Below are 22,113 nucleotides of genomic sequence, written 5' to 3' on the forward strand. Positions count from 1 at the left end.
GTGGCTCCTTGCGTCCACAAAGCACTTCTGAGACATGTCAAGACATTTCCAATACCAGCACTGCGTTTGTTATTTTTCGCTTTTGTCCTTAGACATTTGATACCATTTAAGGAAGCGGTGAAGGCAGTGTTCCAATATACTGTGTATACAGTATATATCGACTCTATGGGCCTGTCAGGCCATTGATGTTCATTTAGCTTTGGGAAATGTATTGGCCGCTTTAGTCCATCAAACAAAGTGTGGACAACTCTCTCGACTCATCTGTTAGACTCACACTTCATTACAGTCAGCTAAGGAATGTGCTCTGTGGGCGCCAACTTGCACTGATGTTAAAAGCGCCACCTTAATGGAAAATATCTACATTAGAGTCATGCTTGGGACTTGGGTTGTACGGTGTACCGGTATTAGTATAGTACAGAGGTGGGTAGAGTAGCCAGAAATTGTACTCAAGTAAGAGTACTGTTACTTTAGAGATTTATTACTCAAGTAAAAGTAAGGAGTAGTCACCCAAATATTTACTTGAGTAAAAGTAAAAAGTATGTTGTGAAAAAACTACTCAAGTACTGAGTAACTGATGAGTAACATACACACACATATCATCTATATATATATATATATATATATATGTATGTGTGGGAAAAAAATCACAAGACTACTTCATCTCTACAGGCCTGTTTCATGAGGGGGTTCCCTCAATCATCTCCTGATGATTGAGGGAACCCCCTCATGAAACAGGCCTGTAGAGATGAAGTAGTCTTGTGATTTTTTTCCCACACATACATATATTGCGCTCTAATACGGTATCGAGCACTATTTTTTGGATAACCTTATTAAGACATATATATATATATATATATATATACACATATATATATATATATATATATATATATATATATATATATATATATATATATATATATACACACACACATTTATATATATATATATATATATATATATATATATATATATATATATATACAGTATATAATTTATATTTATTTATTTTGCCGTTTTTGTTTACATGTTAAAGGTGTTTTAATGAATATACATGCATGTTTAACACATATAGATTCCTTTCTTTCATGAAGACAAGAATATAAGTTGGTGTATTACCTGATTCTGATGACTTGCATTGATTGTAATCAGACAGTAGTGCTGATAGCGTCCACGTTTTCAAATGGAGGAGAAAAAAAGTTCCTCCTTTCTGTCTAATACCACATGAAAGTGGTTGGTTTTTGGCATTTTATTTGTCCAGCTTCCATATTCGTTTTTATACACTTTACAAGAAATACATTGGCGGCAAATTCCGTAGCTTGCTAGCTTGTTTGCGCTGGCTTTCGGAGACTCTTGTTTTGAAAGCGCAGGCGCGATGGAGCGGCACTTTTATTGTGAAGACAGGAACTGTGCAGTCAGTCTTTAGGCTTTTGACGGGATGTACGATTGAAATAAAAAAGGGTCTTTTTTCCTTCACACTTTTGATTGATTGATTGAAACTTGTATTAGTAGATTGCACAGTACAGTACATATTCCGTACAATTGACCACTAAATGGTAACACCCCAATAAGTTTTTCAACTTGTTTAAGTCAGGTCATGTGACCGCCTGGCTCTGTTTGATTGGTCCAACGTCACCAGTGACTGCATCTGATTGGTGGAACGGAGTGAACGTCACCAGTGACTGTATTTGTTGAAACGCAGGCACTATGAAGGTCTGTCTGACGGACCAAAACAAACAAAGCGTGCATTAACAGATCGATAAAAATTAGTACCGAGTAGCGAGCTGAATGTAGATAAAAGTAGCGGAGTAAAAGTAGCGTTTCTTCTCTATAAATATACTCAAGTAAAAGTAAAAGTATGTTGCATTAAAACTACTCTTAGAAGTACAATTTATCCCAAAAGTTACTCAAGTAGATGTAACGGAGTAAATGTAGCGCGTTACTACCCACCTCTGGTATAGTACCGCGATACTAATGAATCATATTCGGTACTATAACAACTCTAAAATGTACGGGTCTCCCACACACCCGCGCCCCAGTCGTCACGTCGTGTCATTGCTGGTTTACGAGCAGAGGAGCATATTCGGCAGCGCACAATCACAGAGTACTTACAAGCAGACACAGTGTGTAGACAGAAAAGGGAGAACGGACGCATTTTGGCTTAAAAACTAAAGATAAAGGTGAAGTTATAACACTGAAACACCCTCAGGAAGAGGTGCTTTAAGACATGGCTTGCTAGCTAGCGGCTAGAGTCCATCCGCAGTCTGCAGTGTTGTAGCTACTTCTAAATCACTAGTCCTTGTCTCCATGGCGACAAATAAAGTACGTTTCTTACAAGTATCATCCCTGCTTCACTACACACCGAAGCTCACCGGCGTCACCGCTAATGATGCACTTCATGTAAACAGATGCCATGGGTGGATCTACACCTGACATTCACTGTAATGATACCAAGTACAGGAGCGTATCTTGTCCATAATTTTTTTTTTTAAGTACCAATGATAGTCACACACACACTAGGTGTGGTGAAATTACCCTCTGCATTTGACCCATCCCCTTGTTCCACCCTCTTAGAGGTGAGGGGAGCAGTGAGCAGCAGCGGTGGCCACGCTTGGGAATCATTTTGATAATTTGACCCCCAATTCCAACCCTGGTTTCCATTTTTATAGTCTTTGGTATGACTCGGCCGGGGTTTGAACTCACGACCTACCGATCTCAGGGCGGACACTCTAACCACAAGGCGACTGAGCAGGTTATAGTATATACTAATATATTAATACTACTATGATTACATCGATATTTTTTAGCATCACAAAATCTTCTTTCGTTTTTTTAAAATGTATATTATGTTTATAAACTCATCCCCGGACACATGAGGACTTTGAATATGACCAATATATGATCCTGTAAGGACTTGGAATCAGACCGATACCTAAATTTGTGGTATCATCCAAAACTAATGTAAAGTATCAAAGAAGAGAAGAATAAGTGATTATTACATTTTAACAGAAGTGTATATAAAACATGTTAAAAGAGAAAGGAAGCAGATATTAACAGTAAATGAACAAGTAGATTAATAATCCATTTACTACCACTTGTCCTTAATAATGACAAAATAATAGGTAGATAAATGACACAATATGTTACTGCATATGTCAGCAGACTAATTGGAGTCTTTGTTTGTTTACTTACTACTAAAAGACAAGTTGTCTAGTATGTTCACTATTTTATTTAAGGACTTAACTGCAATAAGAAACATATGTTTAATATACTCTAAGGTTTTTGGTAAAATAAAGCCAATAATGCAATTTATTGTGGTCCCCTTTATTTAGAAAAGTATCGAAAAGTACCGAAAAGTATCTAAATACATTTTATTACCGGAGCCGGTACCAAAATATTGGTATCGGGACAACACTAGTTGGCATATATGCTGCATTGTTGTCACAGTATTGCAGTTTTTTAATGAACTATTAAATTAAGTACGCAAACGTAACTGCGGGCCGTTAGAAATGGTGTGTGATCGGTGAATTACGCTGTTGCCAGCCAGAATGGCAAAGACAGAAGCAGTAGGAATGGAAGTAGAGTTTTAGAGTGATTCTGAACGTATACCTAAATGATACATAAATAAACCATAAGTAACTCACAACATTCTAGGGATGTAACAATAAAAATGTCATATAATGGTTAATGTGAGCAAAATTATCATTATTATTGCGGTATTGTTGGATGTGCTCAAAAAGTTAAAAGTTAAACACACTGAAATCTTTTAACAACATTGTATTTTTTTTTTTAAACTAACTGAAATAAATACTGTAGACACACAATATATTTTCTTGGCATAAGAAACATCCATTTGTTCTGGCTTTTTAAGAGAACGTTTGAATATGTTTATCGTCTTCCAGTTTGAATTTGTAAACGTTTTATTGATGAAGACAAATTGAGTGTTCACTTGGCTTCATTTCTGGTTTATCTGACATCACGTGAGTTCACTTCCTGTGTTAATAAAGTTGTTAAAATAAAAAAATATTTGCTTGATGGATTGTCAGTGCATTAAATATACAAGTATTATTATGGTGTGTGTATAAGGTAAGACATATTAACTCGCGTTTTGTTTCGCAAACTTTTCTTACCTTCTGGTACCTGCTGATCTGTATTTGGGATCTGCATAAATCCTGAAAAATTGCGCGCCTTTGTATTCCGTGTCGACAAGCTTCCTCTTTTTCTGTATCTTCTGGTTATGGGACATTCATCCTCCACTGTTGCCATTTCTAATATAAAGTAGTGTAAAGTTCTTACTTACATCTGTCAGTAAACTCGCCATGAAAGCGCTAAAACATACCGGTGTAGTGAGTTTACATTATTCACCCAAGGAACTTTAGTTAAAAGAGAGTTCCGGTCGGACGATTTTTCACGGGCCACATTATATATGAAAAAAAATAGACCATTCATTGGCCCCTTATAATCCGGTGCGCCCTATGGTTTGGAAAATACGATACTATGTTATTTGTTTTAGAATGAAGAGTTTGAGCAACAGGCTTCCGTAGTTGGTCAGCACACACACACAGTTTGGTGAATATATCCCTGTAATTACAAATACACTTGCCATCTCATGTCAATTTAACACAGATTGAAATATATGCAAATAACACAGATTTAATTAAATTAAAGAAAATATATGCATCATCACAGATTATGCAAATGATTTGATGTCGCATATTGACACCAACCTGGCCACGTCCCATCCGCCACAAGTTTATGTGAGAAATACGGTACTAACCGCCGAGTTTTACTGCGATTATCATTATTATACATATGGTTACCTCCCTACAGTGGAGCCCTAAAACATGAAACATGTTCATCGTTGGAATAATCAGTCCACCTCTCAGTTGCATGGATCTGTGATATTTTACTGTCCCAGAACATGTGTCTTTAAAGAACAGCTATGAGTACAATGTACCAAACATACAATAAGTTGGGAATATCGGGAAATTTCCATTACCACGAAAACAATAACAAATCCTGCTGCAGTGTACTTACGATGGGCAATAAACCTGCTGCCCCTTCTTTTTCCCCTTTTTGGTTCCCTTTTCTTTGGCAGATGCTCCCTGGAGGCAGACACAGAGGAGCACCAGGAAGAAGAATAGTCTCTTGATGCCCATCCTGGAGCGAGTGGAGCCTGGGGCGTAAAAAAATAAATAAAAACAACAATTCAAAGGGATGTTCTGGGGCCAAAAATGAAGATGTTTTGCAAATCATAAACTTTAGTGTCGCACATGACCTGGGATATACAGGTAAAAGCCAGTAAATTAGAATATTTTGAAAAACTTGATTTATTTCAGTAATTGCATTCAAAAGGTGTAACTTGTACATTATATTTATTCATTGCACACAGACTGATGCATTCAAATGTTTATTTCATTTAATTTTGATGATTTGAAGTGGCAACAAATGAACATCCAAAATTCCGTGTGTCACAAAATTAGAATATTACTTAAGGCTAATACAAAAAAGGGATTTTTAGAAATGTTGGCCAACTGAAAAGTATGAAAATGAAAAATATGAGCATGTACAATACTCAATACTTGGTTGGAGCTCCTTTTGCCTCAATTACTGCGTTAATGCGGCGTGGCATGGAGTCGATGAGTTTCTGGCACTGCTCAGGTGTTATGAGAGCCCAGGTTGCTCTGATAGTGGCCTTCAACTCTTCTGCGTTTTTGGGTCTGGCATTCTGCATCTTCCTTTTCACAATACCCCACAGATTTTCTATGGGGCTAAGGTCAGGGGAGTTGGCGGGCCAATTTAGAACATAAATACCATGGTCCGTAAACCAGGCACGGGTAGATTTTGCGCTGTGTGCAGGCGCCAAGTCCTGTTGGAACTTGAAATCTCCATCTCCATAGAGCAGGTCAGCAGCAGGAAGCATGAAGTGCTCTAAAACTTGCTGGTAGACGGCTGCGTTGACCCTGGATCTCAGGAAACAGAGTGGACCGACACCAGCAGATGACATGGCACCCCAAACCATCACTGATGGTGGAAACTTTACACTAGACTTCAGGCAACGTGGATCCTGTGCCTCTCCTGTCTTCCTCCAGACTCTGGGACCTCGATTTCCAAAGGAAATGCAACATTTGCATGGTTGGGTGATGGTTTGGGGTGCCATGTCATCTGCTGGTGTCGGTCCACTCTGTTTCCTGAGATCCAGGGTCAACGCAGCCGTCTACCAGCAAGTTTTAGAGCACTTCATGCTTCCTGCTGCTGACCTGCTCTATGGAGATGGAGATTTCAAGTTCCAACAGGACTTGGCGCCTGCACACAGCGCAAAATCTACCCGTGCCTGGTTTACGGACCATGGTATTTATGTTCTAAATTGGCCCGCCAACTCCCCTGACCTTAGCCCCATAGAAAATCTGTGGGGTATTGTGAAAAGGAAGATGCAGAATGCCAGACCCAAAAACGCAGAAGAGTTGAAGGCCACTATCAGAGCAACCTGGGCTCTCATAACACCTGAGCAGTGCCAGAAACTCATCGACTCCATGCCACGCCGCATTAACGCAGTAATTGAGGCAAAAGGAGCTCCAACCAAGTATTGAGTATTGTACATGCTCATATTTTTCATTTTCATACTTTTCAGTTGGCCAACATTTCTAAAAATCCCTTTTTTGTATTAGCCTTAAGTAATATTCTAATTTTGTGACACACGGAATTTTGGATTTTCATTTGTTGCCACTTCAAATCATCAAAATTAAATGAAATAAACATTTGAATGCATCAGTCTGTGTGCAATGAATAAATATAATGTACAAGTTACACCTTTTGAATGCAATTACTGAAATAAATCAAGTTTTTCAAAATATTCTAATTTACTGGCTTTTACCTGTATACCGTGTACCGGTATTTTTTGGTACCGGTTTCTAATTGGGTCAGTCCAGGAAGACCGTTAAAATTCTGGACTAATGATAATGCTATCAGTATTGGTTTCATCCAGCTGATCGTTGTAATTATGACACGCGGTCACATTCAGTTCGAGTGCCGCTACTGCGCACGGGTAGATGATAATAAGCTTGGAATCATCACAAATAAGGAAGCGACACCACACAAATGTTTGCAACACAACAATATTTCCTCCTAGTGTCAGGTTCAAACACAGATGACATCTATTAAACAGACAAGAAGCAAGGAATCATTCAGAGACAGAGTTCAATTTGGCTCAATGAGGAGAGACGTTTTGGGCTGTACTAGATCCAACCTACGCTCTAAGGTCCAGACCCATATGCTCCTATTTTTATTTGGGAGGTCCCTGGCTACATCACTGAAGCTGCTTCTGAAAGAAGGGGGGTAATTTCAGCAGCCCCAGTTGGACACAATATATGATTATTCAGAAATGCAAATGTGCTGACATTGCCCTGTCTCTGCTTTGTCTGTGTCACGGTACTCGATGTTCTGGACTAGGGCTGCAACAACTAATCGATTGAATCGATTAAAATCGATTATAAAAATAGTTGGCGATTAATTTAGTCATTGATTCGTTGGACCTATGCTATGCGCATGCACAGAGGCTACTTTTTTAAGTTTTTTAATATAAACCTTTATTTATAAACTGCAACATTTACAAACAGCTGAGAAACAATAATCAAAATAAGTACGGTGCCAGTATGCTGTTTTTTTTTCAAAAAAATACTGGAAAGGATAGAAATGTAGTTTGTCTCTTTTATCCGATTATTAATCGATTAATCAAATAAATAATCGACAGATTAATCAATTATGAAATTAGTTGTTAGTTGCAGCCCTATTCTGTACACAAACACTCATACGAGACGACTCGCAATCTTGGATTTGCAAGTTGTCCCTTTGCACAGATATAAAAGTACAACTTCAGCACAATTGATAATAACTATAGCAACGGCCTTTAAGCATAAGAGTTGTGTGATAACTTACACATAATTATTCTAAAACCTAGTCCCCAAAGTCACGCACGATAAGTAAGCGTTAGTGTCAGTCTGAAGTGAACGCCACTTAACTTGTGACCGCCACTACGGCTCTTCATCAACCCACCCGTCCTCTAAACGATCCACTAATCCACAGGCCAATATCAATCCACTCAAAAAAGTGAATAATTTAAATGATTACTGGGTCTTTTAATTTATAAAATGCACACACGACACATACTTGTATACGTCAGTGGCTGTCAACACTGGCTTCCGGCCCGTCACTCAAATAGTTCCATGTTCAACATAAACACAAATAACAATTCCTATTGTTACAAAATAGACACCCACCTAACATGCCGATTAATTGTATTGATTTATATTATATAATTGTTGTAAGATACCATGTTAAAGGTTTGTGAATGAACATGAATACTATAAATTACTATTATTTTACTTTATTATTATATTACTAATATTTTAAATGAATATAGTGAGTGTAATTGTAATGAATAGAAACAGTGTGTGGTCTTTACAAAATGATGACATAACAATTGCATTACACCTTGCAGTGGAAACACAGTTGACTTGTTTAAGACCTAAAAAGCAAGTGTTGATAAAATGCGTCCCTGCTGTGAGATGTTACATGATGTTGCTGGTGCACAACCCTATGTGCTAGTAAAAATGCGAGTAAAAAATGCATTGTTTCACATCTTTATTTACGCAAATTACATAAAGTATCGATAAGAGTACTGATGAATACCGGTATTGATAAGGAATATCAATATTGGTATCAGTATCGATAATATCCTAACGATGTACAAATCCCCAGACATGATTACCTAATGCGTTAATAGTTCATGTGTGTGCTTGCACATTCCTGGGATGTTATTTTGTTGCCGCATTTTTATTGAACTGTATACAGTAGATCTACACAATTCACAGGGGTGACATTCTGAGCTCACCAACAAATAGCAAATAAGTGTGAGAAATAAAAATGTCTATTTTCAACACAAAGCCTGGACTATGATGCTACATCACCAACGCTCATCCCCCTCCAAGCCCTCCTGCTAGCTTGACCTTGACTTTTCCAACAATTGTTTTGTCCCCAACAATATTTGCATTATTATTAGATTATATTCAGCTCCCAAACCCTTCCTATCACTCATTAATTGCCACTGTTCCCTCGGGAAGCTAAAGTTTAATGCATCAAAGGACAATATACTGTAGGTTTAAGCCCTAAATATGCCTCACTCTCTTATTAAGTACATTTTCAATAATAAAATGTACAGGTACTCAACACTTATGAATGATAGCGAAAGATAATGGATACAACAGATAATATTTGTGTTAGGGTCTTTTCTTCATGGTGGTTGCCAGGCTTGTGCTACAACCACTTGATGGTGATCAAACGCGTTAGTGATGTGCAGATCGATACTGGCAACACCAGATCGTTATGCCCTAAAATCGACTCTCGAAGCAATATATCGATACTTTTGCTATTTTAGTTACTTGAGATAACGTCTATTATTAACAGGAACACCGTGTAAAGCAGGGGTGCTCACACTTTTTCTGCAGGCGAGCTACTTTTCAATTGATCAAGTCGTGGGGATCTACCTCATTCATATATATAATTTATATTTACTTATTTATGAAACATATGTTTTTGTTAACAAGTTAAAGGTGTTTAATGATAATACAAGCATGTTTAACACATATAGTTAATATTGTTAATAAATTAAAGGTGTTTAATGAAAATACAAGTTTGTTTAATACATATAGTTAATATTGTTAACAAGTTAAAGGTGATTAATGATAATACAAGCATGTTTAACACATATAGTTAATATTGTTAAGTTAAAGGTGTTTAAAGATAATGCAAACATGTTTAACACATATAGTTAATATTGTTAACAAGTTAAAGATGTTTAGTGATAATGCAAGCATGTTTAACACATATAGTTAATATTGTTAATAAATTAAAGGTGTTTAATGATAATACAAGAATGTTTAACACAGTTAATATTGTTAACAAGTTAAAGGTGTTTAAAGATAATACAAGCATGTTTAACACAGATAGTTAATATTGTTAACAAGTTAAAGGTGTTTAAAGATAATACAAGCATGTTTAATACTTATAGTTAATATTGGTAATAAGTTAAAGGTGTTTAAAGATAAAACAAGCATGTTTAACACATATAGTTAATATTGTTAATAAGTTAAAAGTGTTTAGAGATAATACCAGCATGTTTAACACATATAGATTCCTTGCTTTCATGAAGACAAGAATATAAGTTGATGTATTACCTGATTCTGATGACTTGCATTGATTGGAATCAGACAGTGGTGCTAATAAGGTCTGCATTTTCGAATGGAGGAGAAAAAAAGTCCTCCTTTCTGTCCAATACCACATGAAAGTGGTTGGTTTTTGGCATTTTATTTATCCAGCTTCCGTACTCCTTTGTATACACTTTACAAGAAATACATTGTCGGCAAACTCCGTAGCTTGCTAGCTTGTGCACGCCAGCTTTCTGAGACTCTTATTTTGGTAGCGCAGGCAGGAGGAAGTAGCGCTTTTATTGTGCAACTGTGCAGTTGGTCTTTGGAGTTGACGACAGGTACGCGCCAGAGTCTGTTGAAATAAAGTGTTTCTCGCCTTCCAGTCGGTAATTTTAATGAGCTGGCAGCAGCCAGCGTCATCTCAGAAGACCCTCGGGTGCCGTGAATGTCAATCAAGTGACGAAAGTGACGTCATAGTGAAGATTTATGATCGCTCATTTTTAGGACTATTTTTTAATGGTGATCGACTGACACACCCTCCGAGATCGACCGGTAGCTCGCGATCGACGTAATGAGCACCCCTGGTGTAAAGTAACTCGACCATTGAGATCTTGTCGAAATAAAATGCTATTAGTGGGAACTACTTTTTCTTCCGCCCAGGTAAGTATGTAATGTGCTCGATCATTCAGTCTGTGCTGAAACTATATATATTTACAGTATATGACACTATACTAAAATAACATTGGCAAAAAAGCCTCGATTTATTCAGGTAAGGTTTCCGAAATAATTGATTATCTGGGTCTGTGATTCTTAAACAGTGGTACGCCAAAGAAGTCTGTAAATATATACTGTATATGGAGTATCATTGTTGATATTTGTGCATTGTGGCCAACAATATTAAATATACCTGTATATAAATACACTCTGCCTTGTTTTTAATGAATACTTGGGTCTACTACACTACTGCACTTTAGGTCATTATGGTGGTACTTGGAGGGCCAAGTGTTTTCTGAGGTGGTACTTGGTGGAAAAAAGCTGAAGCAACCACTGATCTAGGTGTCAATAAATTATACACAGCAATTGCAATAAAACAGCCATTGTTAAACTGTATTTGTTTAAGAAAATTACTGGCAATTAAAATGAGTTACTCAGTATTCTAAAACAGCAAGTGTATGTATCATTGTATTGTAGGCTATTTGGAGACACTTCATACAGAGAGAATAAATAATATTCAGTGCAGAATAACCCTATTGTTTGTTTCGCTCTACCATTTAATACCATTTGAAGATCATTCCTCAAGAGCAGCTAAAATTAAAATGGACATTATATATATTTGCACAAAGTATCGGTATCGGATGGGTATCACCAAATCAGCCTAAATTTTACTTCAGAAAGAAGATCCGTGGTATCGTACATCACCAGACTGCATAATCCACACCGCTTGCCTGTTGCCCGGATGTTTTATGATACATTTTTATTTTGTGTTAACTTTGCTGCAAGTATTGAGGCCGGATTGTAACAAAGTCCGTAGGTACAGTGGTGGTCAAAAGTGTACATACACTTGTAAAGAATATAATGTCATGGCTGTCTTGAGTTTCCAATACTTTCTACAACTCTTATTTCTTTGTGATAGAGTGATTGGAGCAAATACTTGTTGGTCACAAAAAACATTCATGAAGTTTGCTTCTTTTATGAATTTATTATGGGTCTACTGAAAATGTGAGCAAATGTGCTGGGTCAAAAGTATACATACAGCAATGTTAATATTTGCTTACATGTCCCTTGGCAAGTTTCACTGCAATAAGGCGCTTTCCTCAGAACTTTCCTCCAGAAGGTCTTATCTGTGTCCATGTGATGTCTGATGAAACAAAAAATGAGCTGTTTGGCCACAATACCCAACAATAAGTTCGGAGGAGAAAAGGTGAGGCCTATAATTCCAGGAACACTATTCCTACCGTCAAGCATTGTGGTGGTAGTATTATGCTCTGGGCTTGTTTTGCTGCCAATGAAACCGGTGCTTTACAGAGAGTAAATGGGACAATGAAAAAAGAGGATTACCTCCAAATTCTTCAGGACAACCTAAAAAAAACCCCGGAGGTTGGGTCTTGGGCGCAGTTGGGTGTTCCAACAGGACAATGACCCCAAACACACCTCAAAAGTGGTAAAGGAATGGCTAAATCAGGCTAGAATGAAGTTTTTAGAATGGCCTTCCCAAAGTCCTGACTTGAAGGTGTGGACAATGCTGAAGAAACAAGTCCATGTCAGAAAAGCAACACATTTAGCTGAATTGCACCAATTTTGTGGTCAAAAATTCAAGCAGAAGCTTGTGGATGGCTACCAAAAGCGCCTTATTGCATTGAAACTTGCCAAGGGACATGTAAGCAAATATTAACATTGCTGTATGTATACTTTGCTCACATTTTCAGTAGACCCATAATAAATTCATAAAAGAACCAAACTTCATGAATGTTTGTTGTGACCAACAAGTATGTGCTCCAATCACTCTATCACAAAAAAATAAGAGTTTTAGAAATGATTGGAAACTCAAGACAGCCATGACATTATATTCTTTACAAGTGTATGCAAACTTTTGACCACGACTGTACATAGAGTGCCGCTGTCTTGCACTGACATGGCGTTTCGTCATACATGTATGCTGTATATTGTTAAATTGCAGGTGGTCCACTGCACTTCTATGTAGTAGAGAACAGGACTTTTGGCATTTTAAATGACAGACTTCCCAGTGGAGGACTACCTAAAGGGCGCAGTGATCAAAGTGACGAGCATAAAACCAATCAGTTGAGTACTGTGACTGACTCATGAATCGGAACTCGTCTTGGCCAAAGTGACCTCCAAGGACTCAAATTAGCGTCTATTTAGAGGTGCAGTGGCGCGTAGGACTTCCATGCTGCTGCACCGTGGTATGCACCACATGTGTTTACCATACATCCACACTGTTCTTTAGTATACAAACATATGCAGTGTAATAGCAGCCATAAATCAGCTACCAGTACCCTGAGTGACCACGTGATGCATTTATCATAGCATCACATTGACCTTTAAATATACAGGATAGAAACGTTGCAGACAAACCTCTCCTCACTGTGCTCAAGCATCCCATACATTAAGTGAAGCAGTTTATTGTCTCGACAGACTCTCTTGGCCCGGCAACTCACCGCCTGCTCTTCTACGGCTCGTTTATCATCGTATTCATAGGGAGACGCGCCGCCATTGCCCTGTTGAGCACCTTTTACTGTGTAGCCCTTGCAAGGTCAACAGTGGTTCATTAATTAGGACATTTAAAAATATACATCGGGTTAGTGTACCTTACACACAAAACGATCCTGGTTTGGAGTCAAACTGCAAAGATGTGTTATTTGGCCCATGCATGACCTACCTCTTAGCAACATGGAAAATAATCAAGTAGCTTTACATAATGGCATATTGTTACCTATCATTTTAAGCCGTGGTACTTATCAGTTAACAGTCTTGCTTTGAGCAAAACCGCTTGAGCCACCGTCATGGATGATGCCAAGAAAGACCTCATGAGACATGTGCTCAGCGAGAAAATAAATACTGTAATTTACTGTAATTAATCAACGTCAATGTTTTTTTTAAGCCTTCAACACTGATGTTTGCATCTTAATATTCATATTGTTTACACTTGTATGCCGGTTAAGAATGGTGAAATGTTAAAAACAAAAAAAAATCTGTTCATTTTTTTATGGTTTCACTCCCTCACAATTATGGGGATGTAACAATATAAATGGTTATCAATATTATCGCTGTATATTTGAATATATATATTTTTTTTTAAATAACTAAAATTAATCAATCAATCAATCAATCTTTATTTATATAGCCCTAAATCACAAGTGTCTCAAAGGGCTGCACAAGCCACAACGACATCCTCGGTACAAAGCCCACATAATAGACACACTGTTAGAAAGCCCACTATTTATCTTATGTTTAATAGCTAAACTTTTATTGTTTTAAATATTGGTTTGTACAGTAGCACATTAAGATGTATTTCAATAACAACTGTGTAACCAATCAAAGCTATTATTATTATTTCTGGCGGGCGTTGTGGCATCCTACTTTGTACAGGGGTCCTTGAACGCACCGTAAAAAAAAACGTTGTCTCGTAATCCTTTGAGTATAGAACGATCACTCTGTTTTTATAAAATAGCACAGCTTGTGATTCAATGTGCTTTGAATAGCGTAGTTTTTCCGACGGCAATGTGTTTTTATAAGTTTAAATTCGGTATGTCGTATCTTTATGGGGACGTTAATGTCTCTTGTTTTCATCTTAGTATTCAAGCCAGCAAGCTGGTGCCAGTTTATCAAAGTGCAGTTATCAATATCATAATAATACTCTTATGTTGAAGCACATCAAGCGGTGTGGCTTCATAGCTTACCACAGTCGTATTAAAACATTTCGATAGATTTTTGAGTGCCGTGTGTAATGTTCTATATTATTAATGGAACATATCAAATGTTGATGTTTACTTGAGTCATATTGCCATCATAGTGCAGGCTACACGTATCTCTTATGTTTGACTGCCATCTACTGGTCACACTTATTACGCCATCTACCAAAAAACATTGCTTCCAGGTGGGTAAGCAAAACCAGAATTATTCCTTACATTAGGCGCACCGGGTTATAAGGCGCAACGTTGAGTTTTGAGGGGGAAAAAAGGATTTTAAGTGTGCCTTATAGTCCGGAAAATACGGTAAATGTTGATGATATGCATTTATTTGAAAAAAAAGAATGAAAGTTATGGCAAGCAGAAATAGTTTGTTTTATTTGGATTATTTTCCATAAGAGGCACATTGAGTATGTTATCCCATTACCCATTAATTGAAAAAAATAATTGATAGATGTACTCAATTACTAAACTAATTGATAGCTACAACCCATTGCAATATCCTTATTCTAAACTAGGCAATTGTACTTCAATGATTAATAAGAAAATGTTTTTGTGAATGGAAGGATTTCAAGTCAGATTGTACAAATGGTTTAATAGTTGAGCTTTTTTATCTTCTTTTATAATTCAGCCATCACCAGACGACCAAACAATCCCCCAATCTAACGATCTTCATCTGCTGCCATGTTCGGCTGGCGCCAGTAATAAAGCACAGTTAATAAACGAGTTGAACAAATTGTTAAACGTTAACGGACATGCCTTCGAGGCTGCCAGCTTGTAGAATCTCGGGAGACGAATCCTTCAAACTGACTTTGCCGGCGGCTGAAGTCTTCTTTCCTGCTAACAACAACAACCAAGATGGCCCTGGTTCTGTTTGCTGTGGTCAGCACTGAAGTGCAGACGTGTGTGTGTCGCATAAGATGTGCGGAATATTTACGGTTTCTTGTTGGACGGACTTCTACCGATGAGATGACTTACGCAAGAGGTGTGTATCTCTGAAGGGGTACAAATTAGTGCGGATGCAAATGAGGGCGATGAGTTATACTTGTTGTGGTTTGTGATGGCACAGCTACATAAAATGAATATACTCGTCTATATGTACTGTATTTTTCGGACTATAAGGGGCACTTAAAATCCTTTTTTTCCCTCAAAACTCGAGAGTGCGTCTTATAACCCGGTGCGCTTAATGTAAGGAATACGTTTGGTTGAGCTTACCCACCTCGAAACAATTGTATTTGGTACATGGTGTAATAAGTGTGACCAGTAGATGGCAGTCAAACATAACAGATAAGTGTAGGCTGCACCGTTTGATGTGCTTCAACATAGGAGTATTATTATGGTGTGTGTGTATAAGGTAAGACATATTATCTGGCGTTTTGTTTCGCAATATTATGCAAAAGCAACGTTTCTTACCTTCTGGTACCTGCTGATCTGTATTTGGGATCTGCATAAATGCGCCTGTGTAGTCCGTGCCGACACCGTAGTCGATAAGCTTCTTATTTTTCTCTATCTTCTTGTTATGGGACATTCATCCTCCGCTGTTGCCATTTCTAATATAAAGTAGTGTAAAGTTCTTACTTATATCTGTCAGTAAACTCACCATGAAAGCACTAAAACATACCGGTGTAGTGAGTTTACATTATTCACCCAAGGAACTGTAGTTTTTAGATTTCCGGTCGGCAGGTTCCGGCCTTGTTTCCAGATGATGAGATGCTGCTCCGTTAGCGATTGAAGTAAAGTCTGAATGTCATTAAAACAGTTAGCTCCATCTTTTGACACTTCTTCCACTCCCATCCTTGCACACTACACCGCTACAACAAAGATGACGGGGAGAAGACGCTGTCGAAGGTGAGCCACGTAAATAAGACCGCCCACAAAACGGCGCATCCGGAAGCGACTGTCAGAAAGCAACTTGAAGCAACATTTTGACCAAATAACCACCATTACATGTTATGTAGACCAGTGGTCCCCAACCAGTCCGTGGCTCGATTGGTACCGGGCCGCACAAGAAATTAAATTGTTTATTAAATCAACATAAAACACACAAGATACACTTACAATTAGTGTACCGACCCAAAAAACCTCCCTCCCCCATTTACACTCATTCACACAAAAGGGTTGTTTCTTTCTGTTATTATTTTTTCTGGTTCCTACATTATATATCAATATAGATCAATACAGTCTGCAGGGATACAGTCCGTAAGCGCACACAATTGTATTTTTTATGACAAAAAAAAACAACATATGGTTTCTGTAGGAGGACAAACATGACACAAACTTTCTTAATTGTTAGAAAGCCCCCTGTTTAATATGTTTGTGTTTACGCTTTACTGAAGAGAGTATTTGGCGAGCGCCGTTTTGTCCTGCTAATTTCCACGGTATTTGAACTCAGCCTAGTTTGTTTACAATCATGTACAACTATCTCCGACGCTGCCACAGAAAGGCATGTTTTATGCCACTCCTTCTTTGTCTCATTTTGTCCACCAAATGTTTTATGCTGTGCGTGAATGCACTAGCTTGAGCTTTGCTGATGTTATTGACTTGTTGGAGTGCTAATCAGGCATATATGGTCAGTGCATGACTGCAAGCTAATCGATGCTAACGTGCTATTTAGGCTTGTAGGTATATTTGAGCTCATTTAATATCCTTTATTTATGTCCTCTGTGTATTTAATTCATATTTGCAATGTCTCATGACACATTTTCGGTATGTGATATTGGCTACATTTCTGATAGTTGTTTGTGCGCCATGTTGTTCCAGACCACAGCAAATGTTACCCAGCTTGCAAAGATTGTAATAAATACACTAGAAGAAGACAACATTGCCGTTTCCTTTAAATTGGACACACACATTCTAAGTCAGTAATTTCCAGGATTTATCTCACCCTCTGAGAAGCCTCCATTTTACTAATATTTTTTCAATGTTGTAAAAATGTGTAGAATAAATATTACATTTCTGGCAACTAAGATTTGCGTCAGCCTGCGACACATAGTAATTTTGATAGTAGGCTAATATAGCTAAAATAGACACTTAAATCATGTGATGTAAAAGCCTAATGTAACACTTATATTAGGTTTTTACATTTTTGCGGCTCCAGACAGATATATATATTTTTTTGGTCCAGTATGGATCTTTCAACATTTTGGTTTGCCGACCCCTACACTAGTGGTACACATACCACCGTCACTGCAATAGAGACATGTGTGACCTATATTTTAGAAAATTAACTTCATACATCATAGCGCCCTTATTATTTGTCATTAATGCATGAAATACAAAGCAAATGGATTACTTCAGTACTGAAGAAAAATCACCTCAAGGGGCTGTTTGCAACTTCCTCACAATAACATTTTTCAAAGCAAAAAATATAACAAAGATACCAGGTTTAAAAAATCATAAAGAGCCATTTAGAGCGAATAATTGTGCATTAGTGTGATACAATCTGTCCATAGTAGAGTTTTTCTGGATGAAATTCTACACTATTTGTGTGGCTTTTAATGGCCGTGCAGCACAAACAAGCAAAAACAAGAAATAGTTATAGCCAGCACTAAAAGAAAATGTGTCAGTGCTCAAATGGACTTCATATTTTAGGATTACATAGACATAGTGTTGTCCTGATACCAATATTTTGGTACCGGTACCGAAATTATTCTGGTACTTTTCGATACTTTTCTAAATAAAGGGGACCACAAAAAATTGCATTATTGGCTTTATTTTAACAAAAAAAATCTTACAGTACATTAAAAGGCTTAGTTGGCCACATACGTGGACAGCACCGTTTAGCTCTTATTTCCAAAATTGTGTACACTACTGAATTGGGGTCTTATGGCCGCTTATGTGGACACTTATACTGACATCTGGTGGTGTCAGAAGAGTTTAACATACAATTGAATTTGGAAAAAAAAATGTGTAAAAATTGGAATTAGCATGTCACTAAACATGAAGTACATGTTTGTTACTTATGGACTAAGCACATGATATCAAAACATGATTCTTAGTTTGTATTCTAATTAGGGTCCAATAAGCCCAAATAGCAAAGAGAAATACAAAAAAAACATGTAAACAAACAGCTTGGGCCTTAAGAGGTTAAGACATGGCTAGCTAGCTAACAGCTAATGTCTGTCCATATCACTAATCCGTGTCTCCATGGAGACGAATCAAGTACGATTATTTCAGGTATCAATCCTGTAAGGCGCGTGATAGCTCTACATGATTCACTTCACATCGCAGTAAATCGTAGCCATAATGATGAAGAATATAATCTTATCTATAGTTGACAAAGTCAACCATTAAGGCAACCAAGGTAACTTTGTACACACTGATCACATGTGAATGAAGGTCATACTTAGTCAACAGCCATACATGTCACACTAAAGGTGGTCGTATGAACAACGCCAACACTGTCATAAACATGTGCCATATAGTGAAACCACACTAAACAACACTGTCATAAACATGTGCCACATAGTGAAACCACATTAAACAAACCTGTCACAAACATGTGCCATATAGTGAAACCACACTAAACAAACCTGTCATAAACATGTGCCATATAGAAAAACCACACTAAACAACACTGTCATAAGAATATGCCATATAGTGAAACCACACTAAACAACACTGTCATAAACATGTGCCATATAGTGAAACCACACTAAACAACACTGTCATAAACATGTGCCATATAGTGAAACCACACTAAACAACACTGTCATAAATATGTACCATATAGTGAAACCACACTAAACACTGTCACAAACATGTGCCATATAGTGAAACCACACTAAACAAACCTGTCATAAACATGTGCCGTATAGTGAAACCACACTAAACAACACTGTCGTAAACATGTGCCATATAGTGAAACAATACTAAACAACACTGTCATAAACATGTGCCATATAGTGAAACCACACTAAACAATACTGTCATAAACATGTGCCATATAGTGAAACCACACTAAACAAACCTGTCATAAACATGTGCCACATAGTGAAACCACACTAAACAACACTGTCATAAACATGTGCCATATAGTAAAACCACACTAAACAACACTGTCAAAAACATGTGCCATATAGTGAAACCACACTAAACAAACCTGTCATAAACATGTGCCACATAGTGAAACCACACTAAACAACACTGTCATAAACATGTGCCATATAGTGAAACCACACTAAACAACACTGTCAAAAACATGTGCCATATAGTGAAACCACACTAAACAACACTGTCATAAATATGTGCCATATAGTGAAACCACACTAAACAACACTGTCATAAATATGTGCCATATAGTGAAACCACACTAAACAACACTGTCATAAACATCTGCCATATAGTGAAACCACACTAAACAACACGGTCGTAAATATTTGCCATATAGTGAAACCACATTAAACAACACTGTCATAAACATGTGCCATATAGTGAAACCACAATAAACAACACTGTCATAAACATGTGCCATATAGTGAAACCACACTAAACAACACTGTCATAAACATGTGCCATATAGTGAAACCACACTAAACAACACTGTCATAAACATGTGTCATATAGTGAAACCACACTAAACAACACTGTCATAAACATGTGCCATATAGTGAAACCACACTAAACACTGTCACAAACATGTGCCATATAGTGAAACCACACTAAACAACACTGTCATAAATATGTGCCATATAGTGAAACCACACTAAACAAACCTGTCATAAACATGTGCCATATAGTGTAACCACACTAAACAACACTGTCATAAATATGTGCCATATAGTGAAACCACACTAAACAAACCTGTCATAAACATGTGCCATATAGTGAAACCACACTAAACAACACTGTTATAAACATGTGCCATACAGTGAAACCACACTAAACAACACTGTCATAAACATGTGCCATATAGTGAAACCACACTAAACAGCACTGTCATAAATATGTGCCATATAGTGAAACCACACTAAACAACACTGTCATAAACATGTGCCACATAGTGAAACCATACTAAACAACAATAACAAACACATTTTGGGAGAGCATGTGTACCGCAACACAAACACACTACAGAACAAATTCCCAGAATCCCCTGCAGCACCAACTATTCTGGGATGCTACAATATAAACAAACACTGTTGGTGGATCTACACCTAACATCCACTGTAATGATACCAACTACAATAGCGTATCTAGTCGATACTACTATGATTACATCGATATTTCTTAGAATCACAAAATCTTCTTTCGTTTTTAAAAACAATATACTATGTTGAAAAACTCAAGAAATATGTCCCTGGACACATGAGGTCTTTGAATATGACGAATGTATGATCCTGTAACTACTTGGTATCAGATTGATGCCCAAATTTGTATCAAACAGTATAAGTATCAAAGAAGAGAAGGATACGGGATTATTACAATTTAACAGAAGTGTAGATAACACATGTTGAAACAGAAAATAAGCAGATATTAACAGTAAATGAACAAGTAGATTAATAATTAATATTTTACCACGTGTCCTTAATAATAGGTAGATAAATGACACAATATGTTACTGCATATGTCAGCAGACTAATTAGGAGTCTTTGTTTGTTTACTTACTACTAAAAGACAAGTTGTCTAGTATGTTCACTATTTTATTTAAGGACAAGCTTGCAATAATAAACATGTTTAATGTACCCTAACATTTTTTGTAAAAAATAATGACATTTTGTTTGTTCCCCTTTATTTAGAAAAGTACCTAAAAGTATCAAAATGCATGTTGGTACCGGTACCAAAATATTGGTATCGGGACAACACAAGTTGCAAGTGATAAATGCTTGTTTAGTGAAACTAAAAGAAATGTAAAACTAAAGTTAAGTTAAAGTACCAATGATAGTCACACACACACACTAGGTGTGGTGAATTGTGTCCTCTGCATTTGACCCATCCCTTTGTTCACCCCCTGGGGGGTGAGGGGAGCAGTAAGCAGCAGCGGTGGCTGCGCCCGGGAATCATTTTTGGTGATTTAACCCCCAATTCCAACCCTTGATGCTGAGTGCCAATGGCTCCCATTTTTATAGTCTTTGGTATGACTCGGCCGGAGTTTGAACTCACAACCTACCCATCTCAGGACGGACACTCTAACCACTAGTTGAGAACCAACCTTTTTTCAGTGATGTACCCACTATGAACATTTTTTTAATTCAAGTACCCCCTAATCAGAGCTATGCATTTTTGGTTGAAAAAAAAGAGATAAAGAAGTAAAATACAGCACTATGTCATCAGTTTCTGATTTATTAAATTGTATAACAAAGCAAAACATTGCTCATTTGTAGTGGTCTTTCTTGAACTATTTGGAATAAAAGATATACAAATAACTAAAAACTTGTTGAAAAATAAACAAGTGATTCAATTATAAATAAATATTTCTATACATAGAAGTAATCATCAACTTAAAGTGCCCTCTTTGAGGATTGTAATAGAGATCCATCTGG

General features: G+C 37.2%; 1 protein-coding gene across 5 annotated transcripts in view; it reads right to left on the bottom strand.

Moving 5' to 3' along the window:
- The window catches only part of glrbb (glycine receptor, beta b), a 104,514-nt gene that overhangs the window by 78,658 nt on the left and 3,743 nt on the right, over window positions 1–22,113 (bottom strand). For 4 of the 5 annotated variants that reach the window (XM_061976586.1, XM_061976587.1, XM_061976588.1 and 1 more), the window contains exon 2: window positions 5,038–5,176. In XM_061976586.1, coding sequence (XP_061832570.1) covers window positions 5,038–5,159 — 122 coding nt within the window. In that variant the 5' untranslated portion in view covers window positions 5,160–5,176. Of the gene's footprint in view, window positions 1–5,037; window positions 5,177–11,980; window positions 12,044–22,113 lie in introns of those variants that run through there. The other variant, XM_072914882.1, reaches the window with a different exon arrangement.

This window comes from Nerophis lumbriciformis, linkage group LG16 (assembly GCF_033978685.3).
Source record: "Nerophis lumbriciformis linkage group LG16, RoL_Nlum_v2.1, whole genome shotgun sequence".
In the NCBI taxonomy this organism is placed as follows: domain Eukaryota; kingdom Metazoa; phylum Chordata; class Actinopteri; order Syngnathiformes; family Syngnathidae; genus Nerophis; species Nerophis lumbriciformis.